Here is a 27,867-nt window from a genome sequence, read left to right as displayed (position 1 = left end):
ACAAAAAATTGAGAACTACCACGCGTCCTCGTCCGTACTAATGGGCTTCTCACACTACATGGGCCTAAAATATCTATTATATGTCCGTTTTAATTCAACACAACTACCCAATAAAATCTCACCACGTGGCTGTAAGGCAAACGAGGCCGCCAAAACCTGTGACGTAGACTCTTATCGCCGGTAAGCTACAACCACTGATTTCCCCGAAACAGCAAAGCGTCCAAAAACTCATACTACTCCTTCTCCGGCTTACTACCACCGTAGACGATTCTCTCCGCCCCCGCTTCTATGACTTCCATTCTCCACTCCGTCTCCTCCATCCTCCCCTCCCGAGTTAACTCCGCCGAACGTCTGGGGGTTCTCTCCCTCCGGAATCCCGTCGAGTTCACTCGTCGACGCCACGGTAGGTCTACGCCAGACTTCGAAACTTCTGGTACATTCCGTTTCCTTAGTTGGATGCTGAGCTTGTTCCTGCGATTTATAACTGATTTTGTTACATAGGGCGGAGATTGGTTGTGCGTGCTGCGGAGACTGATACTGATAAAGGTTTTGTAGCTCTTTTGAATTTTCATTTTCTTTGAAATTTTTCGTTAAGTTTAATGAGTTTGAATCTCCACGGCAGTTAAATCTCAGGTACCGGACAAGGCACCAGCCGGTGGTGGTGGTTCGAGCATTAACCAGCTTCTTGGTATCAAAGGAGCCGCTCAAGAGACTGTGAGTTTCTCAAATTTTTTTGTAAATCTATTTTTCTCCAATGCGTATGAAATTAAGTTTGGATGTAATTAACAATTAAATGGAAATGAGAACAAAATCATCATAGTTGTACATAGAGTGATGTTGACTTGCATAGTGTTAGGTGGTAACCACCAAAAACATCACGTTTTAGGTGGAAATTATGTGAGAATGCTGCTGCATGTTAAGTTATCTTTTCACTTATATATGTGTTCAGAATAAATGGAAGATTCGTCTACAACTTACAAAGCCAGTCACTTGGCCTCCATTAGTTTGGGGAGTGGTCTGTGGTGCTGCTGCTTCAGGTATCATATGAACATCTTTTAAGATGAATAAAACACTGTCATCTTATGTTTTTTTTTACAATCTTTTGACGTCTTCACCACATTATTTCTTCCTTCATTATTTTTTTCTTCCGGTAGGGAACTTCCACTGGACTCCAGAGGATGTTGCTAAGTCGATTCTTTGCATGTTGATGTCTGGCCCGTGTCTAACTGGCTATACACAGGTCTGGTTTTGGTAGAACAAAATCTGAGTTGTTCTTATGCTAATGCAAACTAACAAGTGTCGTTTTCTAGACAATCAACGACTGGTATGATCGAGATATTGATGCAATTAACGAGCCGTATCGTCCAATTCCATCTGGAGCAATATCAGAGCAAGAGGTATTGATACAGAACATTTTCAGGTTTTTAAAACATTAGTTTGTTTGATAATCATTTCTCCTTCTTGTTTGCAACTCAGGTTATTACACAAGTCTGGGTGCTGTTACTGGGAGGTCTTGGGATTGCTGGAACTTTAGATGTGTGGGTAAGTTGGTGGTTTTTATGCATGTAGTAGTGCAGTTAAAAGTGCACATCAGAATTTACTAAACCTTTCCTTTTCAGGCCGGGCATACAACTCCCACTTTGTTCTATCTTGCTTTGGGAGGATCCTTGCTCTCTTATATATACTCTGCTCCACCTTTGAAGGTATTTTCTACACCTAAGTTCAATTGTTGTAGTGTCAAGACATTCTGTGTCTGTATTTGGAATTTAGAACTTATCAATACATGAACGGATCTCATTGCAGCTAAAACAAAATGGATGGGTTGGAAACTTTGCACTGGGAGCAAGCTACATCAGTTTACCATGGTAAGATACATCGCACATCGATGTATACAGTGTTCTCATCTAATTGATTCGTTGTTGTGTTCACTTGATTGATAGGTGGGCTGGACAAGCATTGTTTGGCACTCTTACACCAGACGTTGTCGTTCTAACACTCTTGTACAGCATAGCTGGGGTACTCTTCTTGGGACCTTTTTATGATGCTTTTGTGCTATCTTTAACAGCCTGATTTTGCTTTCATGTAACTGTGTAATACTGCAGTTGGGAATAGCCATTGTTAATGACTTCAAAAGTGTTGAAGGAGACAGAGCAATGGGCCTTCAGTCTCTCCCTGTAGCTTTTGGCACTGAAGCTGCAAAATGGATTTGCGTTGGTGCGATAGACGTTACTCAGCTCTCTGTTGCCGGTATGTAGAATTTCGTTCAGCTGTGGCTTCTATATACTTGATCTTATCAACTAGATATTATATACCGGTTAAAACACAAACCAATGAAGCTGAAGGATTATCCTTGGTTTCTGGGGATCTTAGATAAATGAGCTAATAATTGTGTATCTGGTTGCAGGATACCTATTAGCATCTGGCAAACCTTATTATGCGTTGGCGTTGCTTGCTTTGATCATTCCACAGATTGTGTTCCAGGTAAAGACATATTACAGTGTCATATCCAAACTCAGCTACATTCTTGTCACTCGTTTGATTATTACTTACTCTTCTTCAAACTTCAGTTTAAATACTTTCTCAAGGACCCTGTCAAATACGACGTCAAGTACCAGGTAAGTCATCTAATGCGCATAGTAATGAAACTAGGAATGGCGATATGTAGAGTTTTTTTTATTTTGAAACATCTAAAGAACTTGGAAGCAGATAGGTCTTTTGATGATAATACACTGCTTGATTACAGGCTAGCGCACAGCCGTTCTTGGTGCTTGGCATATTCGTTACGGCATTAGCATCAAGTCACTGAATGAGCGTTTATTATGATGGAGTTTTGGCCACAAAGTAAATGCGCGCTAATTTGCGGAACCATAAATTTGGTTAAAGTGGTGGCATCGACTAGTCTTTTAAGACATTGCAAAATATAATGTATGTACCAACCATCACTAGAAACAACTCCTTGTTGTATCAAGCTAGCCGAATCGCGTGAAACTGAGATCGCTATGTAAGTGCTTCCGCGGAAATGAGTTTCTTATATACGCTTAGTCTTGTTACTTCCATCTCTGCTAATCATGACTGGTCATGAGCTATTAGTTCACGAAGCGCTAGTTTTAGGTGCCAAAATTTATATATAAATTTTATCAGTAAGTAGCAATGATTGAAACCAGATCTCACACACAGCTTCATATCATTCGACACCAGAACCTCAAAACTTCCAAGCGGTGCCACTCTGCCGTTAGTAACAAGCCTGAAGTTATATTACAGACGAAGTAAACTAGCTAGTCGCGTTACATTAGCACTTAACATTCACCTTTAGTGGACCCATTTACGTACATGTTAAATGGCCAGAACCCTTTTATTTGGCCCGCATTAGAGTCAAAAGACTACCACGCGTATAAACAAAAAGAGGGACTTATTACATCTAAAACGGCGTCGTCATGAAGAGATGAAACAACAAGTGCAACCCTAGTGCTGCTATTTGAGCCACCACCACCTTCATTGCGCTTCTCACCAATTTCATTTTACACAAACCACACCTCTCTCTTTAAACCCTAACGTTTTCCTTCCTGTGTCAATCCTCGAGAGCCGCTAAAGATGAGTTCAGACGATGAGAGAGACGAGAAGGAGCTGGATCTCACCTCCCCTGAAGTCGTCACCAAGTACAAGAGCGCCGCTGAGATTGTCAACAGTAAGAACGCATACTCTCTTTGTCCCTAAGGTTTTCGATTTTAAAATGATTTTTATTTGGAAATTGCAGAGGCGTTACAGGTGGTCTTAGCTGAATGCAAGCCAAAAGCAAAGATTGTCGATATCTGCGAGAAAGGAGACGCCTTTATCAAAGAGTTAGTATTTATTTTCATCTTCATAAAGATGTCATGACTCTCATATTATGTGTGTGTGTTAAAAAAAAAAGGCAAGCAGGGAGCATGTACAAGAATGCCAAGAAGAAGATTGATCGAGGCGTCGCGTTTCCCACATGTGTTTCCGTTAACAACACTGTTGGTCATTTCTCTCCCCTCGCCAGCGACGAGACTTTGTTGGAAGAGGGCGATATGGTCAAAATGTAAGCAGCAATATCTTTCTGTGTTTTGTCTGTATTGAGTACACTCTTGTCTGAAAACCGTTTTTTATTATCTAATTTGTTGTTTTACGTTTCTCCATTTCAGTGATATGGGATGCCATATTGATGGGTTCATTGCACTTGTTGCACACACACATGTTATCCAAGAAGGACCTGTTACTGGACGCAAAGCTGATGTTATTGCAGCTGCTAATACTGCCGCTGAAGTTGCCTTGAGGCTCGTACGTCCTGGGAAGAAGGTAACCAGTTATTTACATTAAAGTTGGAACTATAAGCTGGTTGTTTTTTGAATGATTGATAACGTTTTGCAAACCCCAGATGATGAAACACTTATTTTTTGGCTATGGATTATCATCCATATGATGCTTTTATGTCATAGTTACTCTGATGGGAACCTTTTTTTAATTCTAATTTTTTAGTAGGTTTAGTGATAGCAACTTTGCTCAATAGATCTTACTGTTTTTGTTTTCTTTTTCACTCTTGTGTTTCTGGAAGAAAATATTGGTTTTGCTGAGTCTGGATAGTTTTCTCATTTACATTTCCCCAAGGATGAATATTTACTAAGAATGCTATGGATTCACATCCACATGAGGCTCTTATGTCATAGTTACTCTGATATTGGGATTAGTAAAAAGTTACTGCCTTTGAGTTTGGTTGTTTCTTATTCATTCCTACAACGAGCTGCAAGCAAGACAATTGAATATATATTTTTTATTCTTGTGGCAGAACCATGCTGTCACTGAAGCTATTCAGAAGGTGGCTGAAGCTTATGACTGCAAAATTGTGGAAGGGGTTATTTCCCACCAGATGAAACAAAACGTGATAGATGCAAGCAAGAGTTTCCTAAGTGTATCCACTCCAGAAACGAGGGTTGACGATGCTGAGTTTGAGGAGAATGAAGTCTATGCAATAGATATTGTGGCAAGCACTGGTGATGGCAAGGTAAATTGCTCTTTGTTGATTTCATCTTGATGACCAATTTGCAAAGCTTCTTCAGTTGCCATTGTTCTCATACTCTTTTGAATTTGCAGCCAAAGCTTATAGACGAGAAGCAAACAACTGTTTACAAGAAGGATGCGGCTGTTAACTATCAGTTGAAGATGAAGGCCTCCAGATTCATAATCAGCGAGATTAAAGAGAAGTTCCCCCATATGCCATTCACTGCAAGGTGTCTTTTGTACTTGTTAAGCTGTTTATATCTTTTTAATATTGTATGCACCTATTAATGTTGCTTGGGAATACGATAAATGTAGATCACTTGAGGAGAAGAGGGCACGTCTTGGACTTGTGGAGTGTGTGAACCATGGTCATCTACAGCCATATCCTGTTCTTTACGAGAAGCCTGGTAAGGATGATAAAAAGTTCTTCGCTCCATTAAACCCATTATAGATAAATTTGGACAACGTGACTCATGGTGTATTTTGTTTCTTCAACAGGTGATTTTGTTGCCCAGATTAAATTCACAGTTTTACTGATGCCAAATGGATCAGACAGGATCACTTCACATGCACTTCAAGAGCTTCAACCTACGAAAACCGTCGATGACCCTGAGATCAAAGGGTGGTTAGCCTTGGGTATCAAGAAGAAGAAGGGTGGTGGAAAGAAGAAGAAAGGTATGAAACTAAGAACATAAATTTGCAGACTCAATTTAATCAACATTACTTGATGTTTGAGATAAAAAAAAAGATTTATGATGGCTTATGATTGTGTGTTTTGCAGCAGCGAAGAAGGCAGGAGAGGCCTCAACTGAGGCTGAGCCAATGGAAGCAAGTAGCACTGCTCAAGAATGAAGGAGATCTATTTCTCTTTTGTCTTTCGTAAGAATTTTTGGACCTTTCAGGTCTTTGTAATGTTTGAGTTTCAGAGTGTTTCTTCGTAGAGTTAAAAAAAAAAAAACAGAGCAGGAAAATACTTGATCAATTTGTGTCTTTTTGCACAAAAACACTTGTCTGAATGTTCATCATCATTGTTATGATCGACTTAGGTCTTGACCGTGCCATTCTCAGTCTTGAGTCAAAGAGTCGTAGGGCCTTCAGTTATAGTTTTTCGTAGCCAACAAAGTAGATCTAATTCATTTCTGTCTAATTTGGCAACAAGTCACCCAGCTTTAAATTAATATTGAACTGATTGTACCTGATGCTTCTTATTTTGCAAGTTTGCCTGTAACTAACAGTATTTCCTGCGGCCGTATATTGATTCGGTTCGGTGATCGGTTGTTCATTTAAAAAGAAAATCTAACTAAATCATACCAATTTATACCAAATCAAACCAAAATTATGTATGAATTCGGAAAAGAACTAACTGAACTAACGGAAAACTAAATTTAACAAAGATTATCTGAATTTTGAACAAAAAATTAAATCATAATCTAACTGAAACTAAAACTAATCAAAAATTTAATTACTTGAACCAAAGAACCGTTCGAACCGAACCGGCCTGTGCTTATGTTAACCAAATATTGGTCAAAATAAGTCGATACAGGCAACCCTCTAAACCATGCAGAGGTTTCGTGACGTGGTCCATAGTCAGTGGGCGGCTTGTGGCCATTTTCTCCATAAACCTCTCGCACTTTCTCGGAATCTGATTCCCACACGAGAACATGGCGGCTAGATTCTTGCTCCGTCGGAGTTCTCAGATCCTCCGATCTATCCCAAAGCATCCTCAAATCTTCGAATCTCCTAAACCAATACTCCACTCGTTGACCACCGCCTCACCAGATCTCTCGCGAATCTCTTCCCCCACCCTCCTCCGATCTCTCTCCACCCTCCGCCGCGGCCCAACCCGGCCCAAGAAGATCGACATAGGAGCCAAGGCCCGTCAGATGCAGAACCGCCGCCTCTGGACCTACGCGCTAACCTTCAGCTGCATCGCGGGCTTCGTGGTGATCGTCCTCAACCAGTTCCAAGACCAGCTCGTCTTCTACCTAACCCCCTCCGACGCCATGGAGAAATTCGCGGCGAATCCGACGAAGAACAAGTTCAGGCTCGGAGGCCTCGTCCTCGAAGGCAGCGTCGCGCAGCCCGCGGCGTCTCAGGAGATGGAGTTCGTGATCACGGATCTGATCACGGATATTCTGGTGAGGTACAAAGGCTCGTTGCCTGATCTGTTCAGGGAAGGCCACTCTGTTGTGGTGGAAGGTTTTATCAAGCCGTTTAGTGATGAGGTGAGGAAGGAGGTGTCGACGAAGCCTGTCTCCGGGAAGGCGAGGGGGCTTGATTGTTTCTTCTCGGCCACGGAGGTTTTGGCTAAGCATGATGAGAAGTATATGCCTCAGGAGGTTGCGGCGGCGATTGAGAAGAATAAGAAGATTATTGAAGCTAATCACGCGAGTGAAGAAGCTGCTAAGGTTGCTTCTTAGATGGGTATTGTTCATGTTATGAAATATAATTGATTGTTATAGATTCCGGAGTATCAGGGATGTTTTTGTTTCTGGAAAACATTGATTTGATTTTGAGTATTTTTGAGAAATAGGAGGAGGAAGGAGATTACACTAAACTAGAGCTTTGTTTGATTCCACAAGGCTTGAGCTAATCTGTTTTCTTGTTATATTTGATCAAATAAAGTAAACACTTTCATGAGGGAGTGCTTGGCTCCTCGTGTTGTTTTTGGATGTGTTGTTGTTTCGCACATAGATTAGATTTACCTAGTGAAGCTTAGTATCAGAAACTTATTACCAAAGTAGGCGTCTGTGTGACCTTTCAGAGTTTTCTGTTATGGTGGAGCTTGTTGTTAAACATTCATTCTCTTATTTTCCAGCTAGGAATTCTTAGCTCTGAAGAATTCAAAGTTTGTACTTTTGAAAAGTTTATTGCCTCTAGAATTGCATATTAAATCTGTTAGCCTTAGTATTATAAGGTATTGGCCACTTTTTCTTGGCACTGACCCCTTTGGGCGTGGTACTTGATCACCAGTTGTAGTATCAATTGTTACTCAAATTTGCATCTCATGGCCTGGGATGGTCTTTCAAATTTCAATGCAATGAAAAAAATGATTGTGGATGGTTTATGATTCGAGTCATCAAAAACAAGACAATATGGAATGGGATTGAAACCACTTCGGTTTTGTCGCTGCTTTTCCCAACTTCCATTAGCTCCATTGCGTTTCCCTGAGTGATACTGTGTGCTTGATCCATCTTAAAATATGGGACAACCCACCCATTACACTACCTGCTACTCTGTTTCAGACAGTGAACCCTGTTCGGTTACAGGACAAGTCCTTCCTGGTAACTCAGTTCCGGTTCAATCAGTCCCTTTCAGCTGATAGTATTTGACAAATACTATTTGTAGTCATGATTTTTTCCAATATCTTTGCTCTCTTTTTTGCTCATGATGATTCTTCTTTTTCTTGAACACTCCACGTGTTGTGGCGGTTATGCCGCCCCATCACAGTCCTGTCTAGGAGCCATTCCTTTTGCTTCAATTCCAAATCAACCAACAATCAGTTAACGTGTACGACCAATATACCGACCGTCCCGTTCCTTCTGGTCCGGTTTACTAAATTTAGAACCGGGTTTTGGTTTGTGGTCCAAAGTTGAGCAAAAAGTTGAAAAACCCCCCGTAGATGTGGAGAATTCGCATGACATTGAGAAGAAGGAAGAGGTGAAAACCCTAATCTCGACCTCGAAAAGGGGGGTTTAATCCCATTTCTACTTGCTCCGACGACGATGATGAATAACTCAACCGACGATTCGGAGTGGGAAGTCAGACCTGGTGGTATGCTCGTCCAACGAAGAGACGACTCTCCCTCCTCCTCCGACCCTCAACATCCCGCCGTTTTCGTTCAGACCATCAAGATCAACGTCTCCCATGGCTCCTCGCACCACGATCTTCCCGTTTCTGCTAACGCCACTTTCGGTAAAAACCTCAAATGAACAAACGAAAACTCCTTATTTGGGTTTGTGTTAATAAAATTTAAAGTTGTGATCTTTAGACTCTGGATGTGGTTTAAACAGGGGATGTGAAGAAAGCCCTTGTCCAGAAAACTGGATTAGAGGCTGCTGATCTGAAGATCTTGTTCAGGGGAGTTGAGAAAGATGATGCTGAGCAACTGCAAGCTTCTGGTGTTAAGGATGGGTCTAAGGTTGTCCTTGTGGAGGAACCTAATAAGAGAGTTGAACAGCCTCCAGTGATGACTGAAGAGATGGCTAAGTCTGTTGCTGCAGTTAAAGCTGTCTCTGGAGAGATCGATAAGCTCTCGGATAAAGTGAGTGTTTTAGAGATGCAATCTTTTTTGGTTTTGTTACTTGTAGGAAAAGTGGGAATGAAGGATTGTGGTTTGAAAAAAAATTAGGTTGTTGCTTTGGAAGTTTCTGTTAATGGAGGGACGAAAGTTGCGGTGGAGGAGTTTGACATGACTGCTGAGCTTCTCATGAGGCAGTTGCTTAAATTGGATGGTATAGAGGCAGAAGGAGAAGCTAGAGTATTGCGAAAGGCAGAGGTTAGCTTTACATTTCGTACAGTTTTCACCTGTCTGTATCATAAACTATATTTTATCTCAGTACTTGTGAGCTATGTGGCTTTGGGATGAGTTGCAATGATCTAAATGTAGACTTTAGTAGATGTACACTTGGATTTCTTTTATAGTTGTTTCTCAGTTAGTGGTAAAATGTAGAGACTTTGGTTATGTTATGATACAGTCTCTTCTTTCTATATTTAGTTGTTAACCGAGCAGGGATATAGATTTGATTGGGGGCGGGGGTTTGTGTTGCAGGTTCGTAGAGTGCAAAAGTTGCAGGAAGCTGTGGATACGTTGAAGGGGAGATGTTCAAACCCATTTGTGGATCAGAGCAAAGCTGCAGCCGTAAGCACTGAGTGGGAAACATTCGGAAACGGTGTTGGAAGTTTGAACCCTCCTCCTCCAGCTTCTCCTTCTGCTAATGTAACTCAAGACTGGGAGAAATTTGACTGACCATTTTATTATTGTTACGTATCCAAAAATAAATAAAAAAATTATCTTGTTCCTTTTTATTACTGTTGTTAAATGAGAAAATGTTTAAGAAAAATTATTGGTTTTATGATCCTTGGAATGTTATTATAAATCTCTCAGTGTCTGAGTCTGAATACATGTTTTTGTACGCCTGAGGTTTGTATGAAGTTCAGTTCAAGTTTCGATTTTAGATTTTCGGATTGTCTTCCCATATGCTCTAACTTTCACTGTAAAATTCAATTACATATGATCAAATCGGGAAAATACACATCTTGGTGTTAAGGTTGTGTCAGAAATGAAAACGAGTATTGACTATTGAGTGATTGGGTTAATCCATTTTAATTTTATTCGGTTAGGTTCAATAGACTTTCTTCAAATCCAATTAAACCGAATCCGCCCGCAGGCCTACCTTAAATTATAGAAGGTGGGGGCATAGGGAAATAGACAAGTGATTTTGGTGGTGGTAATGTACAAAACTGTGTAAATAGTACGATCCGTGCTTCTGGATGAAAAGTTTCCTCTTTAACTAAAACGACATTCTGAGCTGTCTCACCCACATGACCTTATGTGTTTTCTTCATTCTCATCTCATCTCAATTATAGATGTTCCAAGGAATTATATTTATGTATATAATAATAATTCTTATGCCAAATCAAACCAGCAATATCAGACTTAATCATAGCGTCTTATTATGCAGATTTCAATAAGCTTACTTCCTTAATCATAAACTAAACAGTAAAACGTGTTGACATGACTTCGCCGCTCGCTCAATGTTGGTTGGCATAATCTATTTGCCGGCTATCAAACAGCACATATAATAATTCATTTTTATTTATATGTTCTGTCAGGAAAATTATTTTATTTAAAAATCCTCGATGATAGTAAATAATATGGTTGGCTTTGAGAATTTTTTTTTTTACAGTAAATCATTGGGTCTTGTTTTATGGACACCCACACCAGTATGTGGTAGCGTCAAACAAATGAATACTGGGGGATAAATGACTAGATTATGTGTTCATATGATAACAACGAATCTCTGCGGATAAATTGTTATATGGAAGATACTGACAGATTTATGATGGCTCTTTTTCAGAATTTAATACAGGTATGGCCAACTAGTAGACAAACTACAAGGATTACGTGGTTGAAGAATGAAAAACTATACAACGGATTATAACTGATAACTGATTTATAGATTTGTTTGTTGTATTTATTGGACAATCAAAACAGTTCCTGGCTTTTTCTACAATTTTAATTTGTTGGTAAAAATAATAAAATATCCTGCAAATAAACTAATCAAAGTAAATATTTTAGTAATTAATATTTTACAACTTTTGGAAAAGTAAAAAAAAAGCGCCGCGAAATCTAGGAAAGAAATAAAGAAAAACGGCAGTAGATAAGGTCTATATATAACCTAAGATTAAAATTGAAGAAATGGAAATAAACTAGCAAGAGGACAAAAGTAAAAGAGTAAAAAAGGTGCCACAAATTAATTTTAGAACGCATCTCTGAAACGAAGGGTAAAAAAAAACAATAAAGAAAAAAGACCAAACAGAGAGAGAAGAAGAAGAGAGCTAAGGATCGAACGGAGGAGGAAGATTCTTCCTCCAATTACACATCTCTATTTTTACGGAATTTTTCGTAATTTTAGTGTCAACAAACCCCAAAAAAAAAACGAAACTTGCACTGCAAAAAAAAAAAAAAACACCATCTCCGAGAAGAAGAAGGAGAAGGAGAGCTCCGTTAAGTTTCCGTCTTTCGTGAAAATTAGTGAATACAAATTAATTTTTCTTTACTTCCTTTTTTTTTTCTCGATTAGAGGTTTCACGGACTCCGTGATCCAATCTTGGCGTAATTGTAAATCTTTGATTTCTATTGTTTTGATCGAATCCTCAGATCTTCAAAAATTAAGCGGTTATGAAATCGAATTTATGTTCATTTCGATCTGAGTTTACGCTTGATTGAAGGATGCAGCATCAGCATAATCTATTCACCACAATGCGAAGTTTAAATCTTGCAGAAGGTTGCAAAGGCGCACAAGTCTATGCACCCCCTCCTCCTCCACAACCTAATAACAACGCGACCGGAGGAGTCGGTGACAAGTTCCTCCAACACCTCCAAGACCACCTCCGCGTCAACTCAATCCGATCCAAATCAAGCCGAACCTACCCTCAAGCAAACGTCGTCGTTTCACCTGAATCCCTCCTCCCTTTCGGCCTCCCTTTAACAGATCTCCTCGAGCCTCGGATCGATCCTTCCTTGAAGTTCCCCGACTTGGTCGACAAGATGGCTCAGGTCTACCGTCGGATCGACAACTGCGATCAATCGGAGAGATCCGGAGCTTACTTGGAGCAGTGCGCCGTCTTCAAAGGCTTATCGGATCCGAAGCTTTTCCGGCGGAGTCTCCGATCGTCTCGGCAGCACGCGATTGACGTTCACGCGAAGGTCGTGTTGTCTTCCTGGCTTCGATTCGAGAGGAGGGAGGATGAGCTCATCGGAACGACCTCTATGGATTGCTGCGGGAGAATCTTGGAGTGCCCTAAGGCGACTCTTGTCACCGGGTATGATCCGGAAACGGTTTACGATCCGTGTCTCTGCTCCGGAGGAGCTTCCGATGAGGTTCAAGAATGCTCCACTTCTGAGGAAGCGTTGGACTACGACATGTCCTTTTGTATAGGCGACGAGGAGGTTCGTTGCGTGAGGTACAAGATTGCTTCTTTGTCAAGACCGTTCAAGGCGATGTTGTACGGAGGGTTTAACGAAATGAAGCGAGGGACGATCAACTTCACGCACAATGGAATCTCCGTGGAAGGGATGAGAGCTGCTGAGATCTTCAGCAGGACCAAGAGGTTGGATGACTTCCCTCCTCATGTAGTCTTGGAGCTCCTCAAGCTCGCGAATAGGTTCTGCTGTGATGAGATGAAGTCATCTTGCGATGAGCATCTGGCGCATCTCGTTGGGACGCTTGACGAGGCGATGCTGTTGATTGAGTATGGGTTAGAAGAGTCTGCGTACCTTCTTGTGGCGGCTTGTCTCCAGGTTTTTCTGAGAGAGTTGCCGAGCTCGATGCATAATCCGAATGTTATAAAGATCTTTTGCAGCGTTGAGGGAAGGGAGAGGTTGGCGTCTCTTGGACACGCTTCTTTTAAGTTGTATTTCTTTTTGAGCCAGATTGCTATGGAGGATGATATGAAGTCTAACACCACTGTGATGATTCTGGAGCGTTTGGTTGAATGCGCGGTGGAGAGTTGGGAGAAGCAGCTCGCGTGTCACCAGTTAGGGGTGGTGATGCTGGAGAGGAAAGAGTATAAAGATGCTCAGAGATGGTTTAACACGGCGGTCGAGGCTGGTCATCTTTACTCGCTGGTGGGAGTTGCTAGGTCTAAGTTCAAGCGTGATCATAGATACTCGGCTTATAAGATCATCAACTCGCTCATCTCGGATCACGTACCTACTGGGTGGATGCATCAGGAGAGGTCTTTGTATTGCAGCGGGAAAGAAAAGCTGCTTGATTTGGATACAGCGACCGAGTTAGACCCGACTTTGACGTTCCCTTACAAGTTCAGGGCGGTGGCTTTGGTGGAGGAGAATCAGTTTGGTGCTGCCATCTCGGAGTTGAACAAGATTCTTGGATTCAAGGCCTCTCCTGACTGTCTGGAGATGAGGGCGTGGATATCTATAGGTAAGGAGGATTACGAGGGGGCTTTGAAAGATATTCGAGCGCTTTTGACATTGGAGCCGAACTTTATGATGTTTAACGGGAAAATCCATGCTGATCATATGGTGGAGCTGCTACGCCCGCTGGCTCAGCAGCGGAGCCAGGCTGATTGCTGGATGCAGCTGTTTGATCATTGGTCTACTGTTGATGATATTGGATCTCTAGCAGTTGTTCATGATATGCTTGCAAATGATCCAGGGAATAGTCTTTTGCGTTTCAGACAGTCTCTTCTTCTGCTACGGTATTATAATCCTCTCTCATTGCTAATGATCTAGCAGTTGTCTTAGAGACCGTTATTGATTTTAACAAATGCTTGTACAGGCTAAATTGTCAAAAGGCAGCAATGCGTTGTCTAAGGCTGGCTCGAAACCATTCGAAGCTTAAGCATGAGAGACTTGTGTATGAAGGATGGATATTGTATGATACAGGCCACCGCGAGGAAGCTCTGGCCAAGGCTGAGGAGTCTATTTCCACGCAAAGATCTTTCGAAGCGTTTTTCCTCAAAGCTTATGCTCTTGCTGACTCTACGCTCGACCCAAAGTCCGCAGAGTACGTTATCCAGCTCCTTGAAGAAGCACTTCGTTGCCCCTCAGATGCTCTTCGTAAGGGACAAGTAAGTATAAAAAAGCTCATCCAACTAAGTCTTATGGTATATGAATGGTTTAGTATCATGAACTTTTGTTTGTTTTGCAGGCTTTGAACAATCTGGGGAGCGTGTATGTGGATTGTGAGAAGCTCGATCTTGCAGGTGATTGCTATACGAACGCGCTCAACATCAAGCACACACGAGCACACCAAGGTCTTGCACGTGTTTATCATCTGAAAAACCAGCGTAAAGCTGCTTATGACGAGATGACAAAGCTAATAGAGAAAGCTCAGAACAATGCGTCGGCATATGAGAAGCGGTCTGAATATTGTGACCGTGAGATGGCACAGAGCGACCTTAGCCTAGCAACACAACTAGACCCTCTCCGTACCTATCCTTATAGATACAGAGCTGCAGGTATGCTAATAACAAATCTCAGTGCCGGAACTGATACTTCTACGGTTTATCTGGTGGTTTTAGTTTAATGTGTGAACTCTTGGTTGCAGTTCTTATGGATGACCACAAAGAAAATGAAGCCATAGAGGAGCTTTCGAGGGCGATATCATTTAAACCAGATCTGCAGCTGTTACATTTACGGGCAGCGTTCTATGATTCAATGGGAGAAGGAGCATCTGCCATCAAAGACTGTGAAGCAGCGTTGTGTATTGATCCAGGTCATACAGATACACTCGAGCTCTACCACAAAGCTCGTGAAGCAAATACTACCGACCAAAAGTAGAACAAAACTATTGTTTTGTTTGGTGGGCAAATCTCTTCTTTATTTCCCTCCTGGTATGCTTCTACACTGTTTCATTTCCTACTGCAAACTGAGCAATCAACAAAGGTTTGGTTTGAGTGAACAGAGAACAAACATAAAAAAGCAAAGCATAGCCATGTAAATAGAAACTTTTATACTGTTTTTTTTTTTACTTTAATTTTTGGTTATTGGGGGTGGTGAGGATACTATAGTAGTGCAGAGAGTGTTTCTTGCTGCTACAGGTAAAACGTTTTCTGGCCAAAGAGGAAACCATGAAGAAGAGAACTTACCTCTGGTGAAATTGGACTTCTTCTTCTGTCCTGTTTCTGAGATGTGTTTATTGGTTCTTTCTTTGATTTTTATTTTTATTTTTACTGGGATTATGTAATTGTATCTGTAACTTTCTCAACTTTTTCTTTTACATATTTCTTGTACTGATTCTCTAAGCATCCAGGGATGTGTTTTTTATCCTCTTGAAACAAGAAAACAGAGAGACTATTCATTCAATATACATTCTGCAAGATCATTTCCTTGGTTCTAATCCTAAGTTTTAGTTTTAGTTTTAGCTTTTTGTGTGTGTAAAAGCTAATGTTTAGTTTCATGGTAGATTAGATAACCACATGGTTGGAGTACCAGACTTAACTTTCTCAACCTCTGAGCTTTCTCGCTTGTGAGCACAATAAAGAGGCCACAAATATCGGTTTTGAACACACGAGAAAGCTTCAAAACTTATAACAACTTCACATTAAATCTCAACTTTCAGCTAACAAAATAAAAGGATAAGTGTGCAAGACAGCTTTGTCTTTTGTCTTCTGGGATTTGCAAACAAGAAACATCATTGCCCAACTCCAGATGATATTGTTTCTTACTATTGAAGAAATGATGGATATGAACCGATCTCGGAGGCTAAACTTCAATGCTCCCTTCTTGTCGACCAAACGCCATGATGTCAACCAAGAGAAGGTACCAGGGCAGTGTCCTGAAGCCTCTGTTCCTTTCTGTTGGGAAACTACTCCTGGAATGCCCAAGAACATGTCTCACTTGAAACATGACCCTGAATCCGAGACACCACGTCTCAAACTTCCTCCAGGAAGATTGAAGGTTTGTTACTCTCTTGACTATATAAACTTTTCATGTTTAATCATCTTAATCAACTCTATCTCAAATGGTTTTAGATGCACGTTGATGGTGAAGACAACGACTTTGATGGTGCCAGTGAAGGCCTAACACCAGCTAGATTGTTGCGTTTGACGAAACGCGACAATCATGAACATTTTCATCATAGGGACCGAGACATGGTCGATGTCTTGTCACTCACGCAAGCTATAGACATGGTCGAACAACCAAAAGATAGCGTTACGGAATCGGATGATGGAACCAGCGGAGGAGGTGACTCGAACGGCTACTTAACTATGGAGAGCACAGAGAGAAGCGAAGACATGTCACCAAGCTACATAATAGAGCGGTTTCTGCCTGATGCAGCGGCTCTAGCGGCCGTGACATCAGCGGCAAGCCAGAGGAGGAAGAATAGACTCTCTTATTTGAGTACAACAGTGAGGCAATCTTGTTTTTCACCAAAGGCTTGTGGGTTGCATGTGTTGCTGCCTTGGAGCACTAAGCATAGGATTTGTGGCGTCAAAGACACATTTTCTCCCTCTTCCCACATTAACTTGCAAACCAAGTTTATTACAAAAGATAACTAGTTGAAGTTGTTGTTAGACTATATTGTTGTGACAGTGTGATGGTTATTAACACTAAACAAAAAAACATTATGTACAAAAATAAGGCTTTGAAGCCAAAATTGATGCATCTACATTTAGAAAAATTATGTATTACTATTTATAAATAATCAAAGCTATACTTTAAAGTTCTTTAGAAAAAAAAAGAATCATATATTGAAATAGGCTTACAGATCGGTTCAGTTTTGATTGATTGGTTCTTTCTGTTTGTTTTGTTTTGTTCATGTTCATTGATTCGGTAAGACGTGCACCTATCCAAATATATCTAATACTAAACAAGTAGCTTTGCATTCTATTTTAATTTCATAGGTCTCATACATGAATTTTATCTTAGATCCACTAAAACGTTTAACAATTTAAGAGACATAGTCGTTGTAGCTTGTAAAAATAATATGGTGATTTCTACCCCCGAGAGATTTGAGTATTGGCTAAGGATTCACTCAACTAATAAAAAACATGTTAACTAATTTTTTTTTTAATAAAAAAGCTACATAGAGATGTGATAAAATATAACCGTCTACTTAAAATAAATAGACATATTTAAATTTTGACGTAACATAATATATAATATGCGAGTATATATATATATATATATATATATATATTATATATAATATGAGAGCTTATTATGTAAACATTTTTCTATATGTCAAGCTTCAATGATAAATGAAATCTTATCTACAAACAATATATATATATATATATATATATATGCATGTATATGTTTCTTTATATATATTATTGAAGTTAAAATGATTGTTATACTTTATGTTTCTAGTTTCTATATCGTCTAATACCATTTTGCATTGTTTTCTTTATTTTTGTTTTCCATTTCCATATATTATATTTCATTTTTTGTATTATTCCTAATATACATGCATGCACTAAATGAGAATACACCTATTTGTCTCATATTATTTAGAGAAATTCTTTAAGATATCACTTAATTTTTTTATCATAAATATTGTATACAAAAGTTAAAATAACCAAAATATTTCATTAAAAAGGTAATATACATATAAAATTAGTTAATATATACTTATTGTATAGATCTGAGAGGTTGAACTTTGAAGGTGTAGTTTAAGATTTTCTTAAAATTAATATTTATGATTTAAATAAATGATTTTAAATAGTTTCAAAAAGAACTTTCAGATTTCAAAACTAAATTCTGAAGATTTTTTTTTTAAATTGCTTTTCGAAAAAAAAAATTGAATTGAAAAATTTATTATTGAAAAATAATAATTTTTATTAATTATTTATTTAAATAATTATTATATTTATATATCTATGAAGTAATGGTAAAATAATCTTTAACTTTTTAATAAAACTTATTTTGGTCATTTTTATTCTTTTGTGTTTTTTTGTTGAAAAAACCTTATTCGAGTGGCGGAGCTAGATATAAATTTTATGGAGATCAAAATTAATTTATTAGAGAAAAAAGAGACATGCATGAGACTTGAACTCAAGTCATAGAGGTCAATAAGAGATATTTCAACCATTTCATCAAAAGAATAATATTAATAACAAGCCTAAACTTAAAATTTTATAGATTTCATAGGGGTCAACTGACCCTCCTCCAACCAACGGTCTTTATTCTAATGTTTTTGATAGATTTATCCTAGATAAAAAATATATAATAATTATTAATTTATGGTTTAGCGAGACTATATGTTTATTTAAGAATTTTGAATCAGTTATTTTATTATTTTATCAAAGAAACTTAGAATTTGGTAAAATTTATTATTATACTGAATATTAATTTTATAAAGTTACTACTGCGAAATGAGCTCTGATAAAATTATTGTAGAAAGTTCGTGGAAACCTTAGAGCAGCATTATTGGGATTTTTAAAAGGGAGTTTCTTTAAAAAAAACAATGTGTGAACTCCACTAAACCATAAAAACCAGTTCCCAAAGTCATGAATTAAGGACCGATTGTGGTGGTTTTTTGTACTGTTTGCGGGTCCACCGACATGTGGCAGCCAGCGATTGGTGCGCTATTTAATTTTTTTTTAATCAGACAAAAATTTTTTTAAGAAACCCTTAAGTGGGTTTCAGGGATAATGATGCTCTTAGAAAAAAAAACTTTTGCTTGAAAAGTCAGTCAACGGTTGACCCGTAGACTTACTCACCACCAATGGCTTGACTCCAATTATATACTCTTATCTTCGTCTCCGTCAATCCTTCAATAATTCAACTCCAATGTCACGTCAAGCTTTCCTAATTCTCTCCATTCTACTCTCCGTCGCCGTCGTCGGAGAAGGAGCAACGGCGGCGTACGATCCCACGGATCTATTTCTCTTCAACTGCGGCGCCACCTCCGATAACACAGACAACACTGGCCGCAAATGGACGGCGGAGAATCGTCAAACTCTGTCGTCGAACGCAGTCAACGCCTCTTTCTCTTCAGATGCATCTTTCCAAGAATCTGGTGTTCCTCAAGTGCCGTACATGAAAGCTCGGATTTTCCGATCGGACTTCACTTACAGTTTTCCAGTCTCCCCCGGCTGGAAATATCTCCGGCTGTACTTTTACCCGACCCGGTACGAATCGGGCTTCGACGCCGTCGCTTCCTTCTTCTCCGTCACCGTCAACGGTTTCACTCTTTTGAAAAACTTCAGCGCTAGCTTAACGGTAACTGCTTCCAAACATGTTTTGATCAAAGAGTTTATCGTTCCTGTTCACCAGACGTTAAATCTCACGTTCACGCCGTCTGCTAACTCGCCAGCTTTCGTTAACGGAATCGAGATTGTCTCCATGCCTGATGGGTTTTACTCCAAGGGAGGATTTGACGATAGAGTAATCAACGTCGGCAGCGACGTTGAATACCAAATCGACAACACGACGTCGTTCGAGACCGTTTACCGCTTAAACGTAGCCGGACAAGACGTGGGCGACACGGGGATGTTCCGAAGATGGCTCTCCGATGACGGTTTCTTCCTCAGTGAGAATGCAGGAATCAGACCGGTGGTAGAAGATGTGAAGATAAACTACACAGACAAAACTCCCGCGTACGTCGCGCCCGAAGACGTGTACGAGACGTATCGTACGATGGGGAACGTCGACAACCCTTTACTCAACCTGAATTTCAACTTGACGTGGCTCTTCACGGTCGATGCCGGGTTTACCTACCTCGTTAGGCTTCATTTCTGTGAGACTCTACCTGAAGTAACCGAACCGGGACAACGTGTCTTCTCCATCTTCTTGAGAAAGCAGATGGCGAAGATAGAGATGGATGTGATTCAGCTGAGCGGCGGTTCTCGGGTTCCGATGTATCTAGACTTCGTTCTAGTACACGTGGGCTCCGAAAATGAGCTTAGAACTGATTTACAAATTGACTTGCATCCTTTCAGCGCCATTGTTCCTAAATATCTCGACGCTATTCTGAACGGTTTAGAGATTCTCAAGCTTAGTGATTCTGACGGTAATCTCGCTGGACCTAATCCGAATTCAAGTCGTACACCAGACTCGGTCACGCAGGATATACAAAAAGGAAAAAAGAAGTCGCATAGTTTGGTTATAATAACATTGGCAGTCGTTGGTTCTGCGATTTTGCTAGCAATGTTTGTTGTTGCTATCATCATCATAAAGAAGAATAAGAAGAAGAAAATAGAGCTTAGTGTAGATAACACGAGCAAGCCTACGGACTCGTCGTGGACTCATCTCCCACTTGTCACTGGGTCCTCGCATACCAGATCGGCTACATCTCTCCCATCTGATCTCTGCCGTAGATTCTCAATCCAGGAAATCAAATCCGCCACAAACAATTTCGAGAAAGAGCTAATCGTCGGAGTGGGCGGGTTTGGTCCGGTCTACAAAGGAAGAATCGACGGTGGAGCCACGCTTGTGGCTGTTAAAAGGTTAGAAATCTCATCGAACCAAGGCGCTAAAGAGTTCGACACCGAGCTCGAGATGCTCACGATGCTCCGCCACATACATCTCGTCTCCTTAATCGGATATTGCGACGATGAGGAAGAGATGGTTCTTGTCTACGAGTATATGCCACATGGCACACTCAGAGACCATCTCTACAAGAGAAACAAGGTTGCTGATGGCCCGTTGTCGTGGAAACGGAGGTTAGAGATATGCATTGGAGCTGCTCGAGGACTACAGTATCTCCATACAGGCGCGAAGCACATGATCATACATAGAGACATCAAAACGACCAACATACTTCTTGATGAGAACTACGTAGCTAAAGTCTCCGACTTTGGGTTGTCTAAAGTGGGTCCTACTAGTGCCTCTCAAACGCACGTCTCGACCGTCGTTAAAGGTTCGTTTGGTTACTTGGACCCTGAGTATTACCGCCGTCAAGTATTGACGGAAAAATCTGACGTGTACTCATTTGGAGTAGTTCTGTTCGAAGTTGTGTGTTGTAGACCGGTCAAACTCGAAAATGTCCCACGGGAAGAAACAGATTTGGTACGATGGGTGAAGTCAAATTACAAAAAAGGAACCGTCGATCAGATCGTTGACGCAGATCTGACGGCTGATATCACTCTTGTATCGCTGGAGAAGTTCTGTGAGATTGCAGTGAGATGTGTTCAAGATCGTGGTATCGAACGGCCATCGATGAACGACGTCGTGTGGGCGCTTGAGTTTGCGCTTCAACTTCACGAGACAGCTACGAATAAGAACGGCGTGGAGTCTCTGGACCTACCGACACGTGACGAGGTAGGTGCGACGACTGAAGGAGAAGATGATTTGTTTAGTAAGACTACAGGACGTGTGTCGACGACCGACGATGATTCTGCTCGTCTTGCTGGTGATGAGAAGAGCGGATCCAGTTGGGGAGTGTTTTCAGAGATCAAAGAACCCAAAGCACGGTAGATTGTTGACTATGTAATATCTACGTTATTTTTGAATATGTAATATGTCTTTCAAAAGTCAATAAGGTAATGTGAAGAAATGAAAATGGAACCCATGCCATTCATATTTACAGTAAAATTTGTCAATTCATTCGCCTATATAAATAATTGTATTTTGGTGTTCAGTTTTACACACTACATAATAATAACTCCCTCTCGTTTTATTCTTCCTTCTTCTTTTTTCCTTCAATTGAATTATATTATACCACCAATTAGGGCCGTTCAATATGGTAAAACCGAACCGAACCGAACCGAACCGAACCGAAATAGATAATATGGTTTGGTTTTGGTATATACCATATAAACCGAATGGATATAATTATATAAAAACCGTAGGATTTGGATATGGTTTGGTATATAACCGATTAAACCGAATAAACCGAACAAAACCGATTAAAAGTAAAAACATGTAAATATGTATCTATTTTATAATAATACATGAAAATCTATTTGTTATATAAGTTAAATTTGTGTTAATAACTATTACCATAATGTTATAATAATAAAGAACCTTATATAATTTGTAAAACACTTGAACTATAATTAAATAACAATACATCGCAATTCAGACATCTTATTTTCTAAGTCTTTTTTTTTAATCTTTTTGTTTTATTTTAGTATTCACTAAATTAATATAAAGATGATAAATTTGATAGAAAATAATTAATGGAAAATTTTCACAACTTTATTCTTATTTATAAACAAACAAAGTTTCGTGTTCAATCGAAAAAGCATGACTTTAATGAACACTAAATATGGAAGAGTGGAAAAAGTTTTCTTTCATGTTTCTGTTTTGTTTCATATTTTTATTTTCAAAATTTCAGGCTCTGATTTTAATTATAGATTTGATGATTTTATTTGATGGTAGAAACATTTTTACGTTTTTGTTCATTTATTTGAACATCTAATATATTTTTAATAAATGGTTGTGTTGACAATATGACTCTAACCCGGTCATATATAATCATATAATATAAATACTATGTGACTCACCCCCGTCTTTCGCAGGCATGAATATGATGTATAATTTTTTGAGTATTTTTTATGTTTGGCCATAATATTTATGTTTCTAATTTTACTGTGATTTAAATTTGGTATAGTAATTATTTTTAGTTTATGTTACTATTTATGTTTGTAATATCATTTGACTATTTGTTTAATAAATTTTATTTCTCTGATTTTATTTAAACCTACTAATCATTTAATAGTTTATAAAGTAAATAAATTCTATAAGTGAGAATATTTTTCCACGTTTAATTGTTGGTGGAAATTTGCATAACACAAAGCGCCACATAAAAACAAAATATTTAAACTGGGTTTTCATCGATATAGACTACACTCAAAGAAACAAATTAATCTTACGTCTTTTAGAAGTTGGAGGTTGTCGGCAGATATTTTTTTTTATTGATGAATTTCGACCCTTTATTATGATCTTTATTAGAAACCATAGAAGTTATTTATCTACGCAGAAAAGACATGGTTTTTATGAATGAAAAATGATTTTCTAATGATGGACGATAGTATGATAATTTTGATTTGTACATGTGATAGATTGATAGTTTAGATTTAGGAACAATGTTTTTTATTTATATAGATTTGAGGGTATTCAAATAGTATAAGGATTAAGAAATTATATTAAAAAAAAAAATTGCATAAAATGTTAGGATATTTTTTAGAAATCGTACATTGTATATACTTATCAAAAGTTACAATATTCTTAAATTTTGTAGGATTTTGCCTTTCTAACGTAAGATTGGATTCTAGCAATTATCAAAAAATTATAAATACGAAAAAAGGGAAAATACTTTAAAATAAGGAAATTGCATGTAAATTTCATTAAGGTGACCCACATATGTATTGGTTATAATAGTTCATTTTTATAATAATGGTAATTATAATAATTTATTCAGTTTATGAAAGGACAAGTAGAAAACTGATTTCTTAAATAATATTATCTAACTATTTTTACTATTTTATTTTTAAGAAGTACATGATTGTTAAAAATATTATTTAATAAAATAATTTATTTGTACTTATTTATACAATAAAATATTTTTAAACAAAAAAAGCTAATAATTTTTTATATCATATATTAATTTTCACTTATTTACTTTCTTGCGTTCCAGCACATAGATTAGGGCCTACATTTGATAATTCAACCATTAAGTTCATATTAAATATGGACCAACCAAAGTTTTCAGTCTATCATTATATCTATCTTCCCTATCCCTTCTCACACCAAAGATAAAAAAAAAGCCAGACAAATAGTTGGACAAATGAAGTCAATAGCTTTTTCCGTCCTTCTGCTCCTTGCCGTCGCAACCTCAGGGAATATGCTAAATGGCTGGCAAAATCTCACGGGTGTTCATGAAGATGGTGAAGAAGTAATTTGGGTCTCCCTTGTGCTGGATCAGAAGAACTATATAACCTATCCCGCCTTGAACCGTCCGCCGGTATGTAAGTCTTCAATGAATCATCTCTGCACCCCAATCTATAGTCAGCAGAACAGCCAATGTACCATCTACAACCGATGCAAACATGGGTCTACGGGCAGCTCATAAGTCATAACAGACATGAAATATATGTTTATGTCAGCTTTAAAAAATAATATGTCGCTTATAAGTGTTTGGGAAGGGAATCTTGTAATAAAGGTCTGTTTGTAATCGGTTTAGCGTGTTTTTTTCCTTCTTTTTTAGGATTAGCCTGTTATTCCTTACTAGTTCTCTTTGATGTTAGGAAGTCATATTCAAATAATGGCTATTTTCCGCGGCTCGTCCTTGTCTCCTCCAGCCTTCTTTCATGTGATCTATTGTGCTATGCGTGACAGGCTCTTGTCTTTCCCCTCAGCGACTGTGTCTTCTCTGTCTCTGCTTCAGCTATATTTTTGGTTCATCTCTCCTTATAGTTAATTGTGTCTTTCTTCTTGTTCTCTCTTGTAATAAGTGGTTTGCCAAAAACCATGTAAAATTCAAAAAATGGGTATGAATCTTAACATTTACATCCAAAAAAATGATGGCTATCTAGATTGTTGACTTTTTTTTAACGATATTTATTATGATCTTACAATTATGATATGAGAAAGACAATGAATGGTAGCTAAGGTTTTTGACCAAGAAAAAAAAACTCAGACAACAAAAATTAAGAAAATTATTTTTAAATTAATTAACTAAATTTTTATTTCTGTTAATCTACATTGCAACTATACACAAAATGTATAATAACATTTTTTTGAAAAATTAGTATTATATATAATTAGTTTACCGATTCTTATTCTTCTCAGAATTTCTCAGTGCAAATCTCTTATCAAAATTCTCTAACCGGGATGGACCATTAAGCGTGGTGCATTTAAAATAGAAAATTTGCTATGTATTATTTTTGGTAAAACAATTGGTAGGCACGAGCGTTTGAGTGTCCAACCAGTTCAGTTCAGAGTTAATTCGGATTCAGATTTTTTGGGAGCACAAATTTAGTTTTATTAGGATATTATAAAAGTTTGGTTCGGGTTTATTCTGTGTGGTTCGGATATATATTAACATATTATAACCCGGTTGAACCCGTTTTAAATTCGATTTTGGTTATAATTTGGGTTTTAATTATCCATATACTTATTATGACTCGAAAATACATATTTAAGTTTTCATCAATTTCAACAATCTAACAATACTAAAAGTTAAATAACTAAAGCAGAGAGAGTGTCCACGTAATCAAATTAAATCGACCAATAGGAAACCGTTATGTAGCCACGTCAATAATTTCCAAGACCGAAGACAGTTATTTCCCAGTTCTCTGATTCAACGTGACCCACTTTCATAAAAACCCATCACTTGGCCCAACTGCTACGATAGGGATCACCGACTCTTCTCTTCACCTTCTTCAATTCTGTAGTCTCTGCAAATTGCCATTAAGTTGAAATTAAGTCGACCCACTCTTTCACATTTAATAAGTTTCATTACTCCTTACAAAGTCAGAGATGTTAGCGTTCCCACTCTCATTGTTCTTTGTTTATATAAACTATACTTCTCTGAATCTCATCTACTGTGTATTCAAAACCCTTTCCTCTTCCTCTCAGCTGAAATCTATTCAATCGCTCACACGCACACACCTTTAGGGTTTCAATTTCGATTAAAGTACAAACGGAAACCCATCCTTTGATTCGTCTTCGGAATGCTCTGAGATTGTCGTCCAAGTTGTAGATCTCAAGCCTATCAGCAATCGATATACGTAAGTTTCGAACTTTTGACTATACATCAGTGTTCATCCTCCACTGACACCATCTCTGAGTTCACTAATTTCATCAATAAATTGGATTGTAGTTTCACAATCGTCTATGATTCCATGGTATCGATCTGCGTTTACATGTTTTCTTGTGGTTTACATGTTTAGTGCGAATGATGGAAAGACGAAAGTGAAAGCTATGTTTACAGCTTCACTAACGCATTAAATCATTCCTGGGAAGATCCAGAATCTAAGTCTGATTCATCTCCTCAGTTTCACTGTTAATGACATCTCAAGCAAATCGACAACGTAAGGATCGTCTCTGCTGATTTAACACATTTTCCTCAGATTATTGAAAACTAACTGTTGTTAACGTCTGTGTGATTTCCCTGCAGATATTCGATGTCTGCTTTGTTGTTTTCTTCACTTATTGGTTGTAGCTCAGATAAGAAGATATGGGATTATTGCATTGATTTTTTATAAGAGGTGGCTATATTAGAATAGGTTGGCTTATTTTTAAATGTTATCATCATTATGATTTTTGTCTCTGATATATATGTTTTTATTTTGATATATCAGCCACTAACCTACAACACAATGCAAAAGCTGTGGAATCTACGAGGAGAGACCACTTTTATATATGATTCATTTGACGAATGAGAGTTTTGTCCCTCTGATTTCACAGCTGAGAGTAAATACGTACACGTCAAGGACAACAAATTCAATGCTACTTTTCTCTGCCATGGATGCCACACAAGTTGGGGATGGTGAGTTTCCGCAAACAGTAAATCTTGAGCTTTAGGATCTTTCATTTCAATGAAATACTATCTCATCCTACTAGAATGGAACTTCCCTCCCATATGTCTCTATGTTCCTTCTACTTATAGTTGATTTATGTTCTCGGGTGAATGTGATTAAGGCCATTTTTTTTTATAGATGAAGCATCCATCCATGAAGTTTTCCTGGACAGTTTGTCTTGAAGTTTTCGTTGCCACACTGAAGACTCTCCAACTATTGAGAGAGATCTTTCTGAAGGCTCTATCGGTCCCCATGGACTGCAACATTTTCCAGGCTAATCAAACATGTAGGCACAGCTGAACGTGCAAACTCTAGCACGGCTCTATTGTTGTTGTTTCTCTCTTCTACTTCAGAGCAAAATGTATACTCCTTTGGCGAGGGGGCTTTCGTTTCGGCAAGATTGCTCAACTTTCTTCTTAGTAAAAATGGTACACAGTAGGTAGATTTGTTCACTTTCCTCTCTTTCTGAATCTTGAATAAATCTGTCTTAAATACTAAACTCAGTTGTTGCATAGTTTGAGAGTGAGCTAAGTTTACTTCTGGCTAATATACATGTTAATGTTTGAATCTCATATTCAATGTTCATCACTTCCTCTCATATAAATATGGAAACTTGGAGTATCTAAACATGGCCATGGGATTTCCACCAGTATTTTAAATGGTCTTATTTGCTATACCTTGGCTGGATACTTATCACATTGGAAAGAGTGGTTGGATGACCCTGACACCAATACCATGATATGACAATAGGTTAATTTATTACCAAGAAAAACTCACATTCTTACGGAGAAATATGTTTGTTTAGAGCAGTTTGAAATTTAGATGGCTCAAGGATATGAATTTTACATGCATGCATGTGTACATTAGTGTGAAAGAGGGACATGGTGATGAACCAAAAATGCCTTCATTCTTGACTTTGATACCACTCTAAAGTAAGCACGCACTAATGTACTTTAAAGATTTCAATAAGCAAATATGTTTTTGACACGATCCAACTTCTTAGGTGGTTACGCCCTTTCTGAGCCTTAACTCTATTTTCACTGGAATGTGTTTATCTTTCTTTTTTGTGCATGGAATGTGTTTATCATATAAAATGATTTATGTTTATATTAGTTTCTGTCCCAATGACAAAGTGTATTCCAACTACGTTAGTAAACATAAGAGTCACTGACTTGATATAGATAC

General features: G+C 38.4%; 7 protein-coding genes and 1 long non-coding RNA gene across 12 annotated transcripts; all 8 read left to right on the top strand.

Annotated features, from left to right (window-relative positions):
* The first annotated feature begins 134 nt into the window (after positions 1 to 134).
* LOC106367679 (chlorophyll synthase, chloroplastic-like) lies at positions 135 to 3,041 on the top strand. Of its 4 annotated transcripts, none has more exons than XM_013807507.3 (14): positions 139 to 433; positions 502 to 546; positions 623 to 714; positions 950 to 1,037; positions 1,155 to 1,240; positions 1,311 to 1,397; positions 1,477 to 1,542; positions 1,620 to 1,703; positions 1,804 to 1,865; positions 1,941 to 2,016; positions 2,103 to 2,247; positions 2,405 to 2,481; positions 2,568 to 2,615; positions 2,744 to 3,041. In XM_013807507.3, the coding sequence occupies exons 1-14, from the start codon at positions 289 to 291 to the stop codon at positions 2,804 to 2,806; spliced, it is 1,164 nt and encodes a 387-aa protein (XP_013662961.2). In that variant the 5' UTR covers positions 139 to 288; the 3' UTR covers positions 2,807 to 3,041. The 4 variants fall into 4 exon arrangements, with proteins under 4 accessions (XP_048597024.1, XP_048597025.1, XP_013662961.2 ...); XM_013807508.3 differs by having other exon boundaries at positions 142 to 403; XM_048741067.1 differs by having other exon boundaries at positions 135 to 433; positions 2,405 to 2,615.
* A 384-nt stretch (positions 3,042 to 3,425) lies between these two features.
* Positions 3,426 to 6,077, top strand: LOC106367678 (ERBB-3 BINDING PROTEIN 1). Of its 2 annotated transcripts, none has more exons than XM_013807506.3 (9): positions 3,426 to 3,685; positions 3,755 to 3,839; positions 3,911 to 4,060; positions 4,164 to 4,317; positions 4,805 to 5,020; positions 5,110 to 5,246; positions 5,332 to 5,423; positions 5,515 to 5,691; positions 5,801 to 6,077. In XM_013807506.3, exons 1-9 carry the CDS (start codon positions 3,592 to 3,594, stop codon positions 5,866 to 5,868), a joined length of 1,173 nt encoding a protein of 390 aa, XP_013662960.2. In that variant the 5' UTR covers positions 3,426 to 3,591; the 3' UTR covers positions 5,869 to 6,077. The 2 variants fall into 2 exon arrangements, with proteins under 2 accessions (XP_013662960.2, XP_013662959.2); XM_013807505.3 differs by having other exon boundaries at positions 5,798 to 6,077.
* A 497-nt stretch (positions 6,078 to 6,574) lies between these two features.
* LOC106367677 (cytochrome c-type biogenesis protein CcmE homolog, mitochondrial) lies at positions 6,575 to 7,682 on the top strand. The gene has a single exon (XM_013807504.3). It carries the CDS (start codon positions 6,678 to 6,680, stop codon positions 7,434 to 7,436), a length of 759 nt encoding a protein of 252 aa, XP_013662958.1. The 5' UTR covers positions 6,575 to 6,677; the 3' UTR covers positions 7,437 to 7,682.
* A 953-nt stretch (positions 7,683 to 8,635) lies between these two features.
* LOC106402867 (BAG family molecular chaperone regulator 4) lies at positions 8,636 to 10,193 on the top strand. The gene is made up of 4 exons (XM_013843683.3): positions 8,636 to 8,931; positions 9,030 to 9,280; positions 9,368 to 9,514; positions 9,788 to 10,193. The coding sequence occupies exons 1-4, from the start codon at positions 8,742 to 8,744 to the stop codon at positions 9,983 to 9,985; spliced, it is 786 nt and encodes a 261-aa protein (XP_013699137.2). The 5' UTR covers positions 8,636 to 8,741; the 3' UTR covers positions 9,986 to 10,193.
* A 1,338-nt stretch (positions 10,194 to 11,531) lies between these two features.
* LOC106367675 (ethylene-overproduction protein 1) lies at positions 11,532 to 15,590 on the top strand. The gene is made up of 4 exons (XM_048741066.1): positions 11,532 to 13,962; positions 14,043 to 14,334; positions 14,415 to 14,724; positions 14,814 to 15,590. The coding sequence occupies exons 1-4, from the start codon at positions 11,972 to 11,974 to the stop codon at positions 15,044 to 15,046; spliced, it is 2,826 nt and encodes a 941-aa protein (XP_048597023.1). The 5' UTR covers positions 11,532 to 11,971; the 3' UTR covers positions 15,047 to 15,590.
* A 210-nt stretch (positions 15,591 to 15,800) lies between these two features.
* Positions 15,801 to 16,934, top strand: LOC106364821. Its single transcript, XM_048741069.1, has 2 exons — positions 15,801 to 16,165; positions 16,240 to 16,934. Exons 1-2 carry the CDS (start codon positions 15,917 to 15,919, stop codon positions 16,765 to 16,767), a joined length of 777 nt encoding a protein of 258 aa, XP_048597026.1. The 5' UTR covers positions 15,801 to 15,916; the 3' UTR covers positions 16,768 to 16,934.
* Positions 16,935 to 18,730: 1,796 nt separating this feature from the next.
* LOC106367674 (putative receptor-like protein kinase At5g39000) lies at positions 18,731 to 21,833 on the top strand. Its single transcript, XM_013807501.3, has one exon. The coding sequence runs from the start codon at positions 19,004 to 19,006 to the stop codon at positions 21,629 to 21,631; it is 2,628 nt and encodes an 875-aa protein (XP_013662955.2). The 5' UTR covers positions 18,731 to 19,003; the 3' UTR covers positions 21,632 to 21,833.
* A 1,998-nt stretch (positions 21,834 to 23,831) lies between these two features.
* Positions 23,832 to 27,267, top strand: LOC125578424. Its single transcript, XR_007316521.1, has 3 exons — positions 23,832 to 26,193; positions 26,280 to 26,651; positions 26,821 to 27,267. It is a non-coding gene; the product is annotated as an uncharacterized LOC125578424 (long non-coding RNA).
* Positions 27,268 to 27,867: the final 600 nt, after the last annotated feature.

Source organism: Brassica napus, chromosome A9 (genome assembly GCF_020379485.1).
Source record: "Brassica napus cultivar Da-Ae chromosome A9, Da-Ae, whole genome shotgun sequence".
NCBI lineage: Eukaryota > Viridiplantae > Streptophyta > Magnoliopsida > Brassicales > Brassicaceae > Brassica > Brassica napus.
Note: the sequence above shows the minus strand (reverse complement) of the source record. Positions and strands in the feature narration are given on the sequence as shown.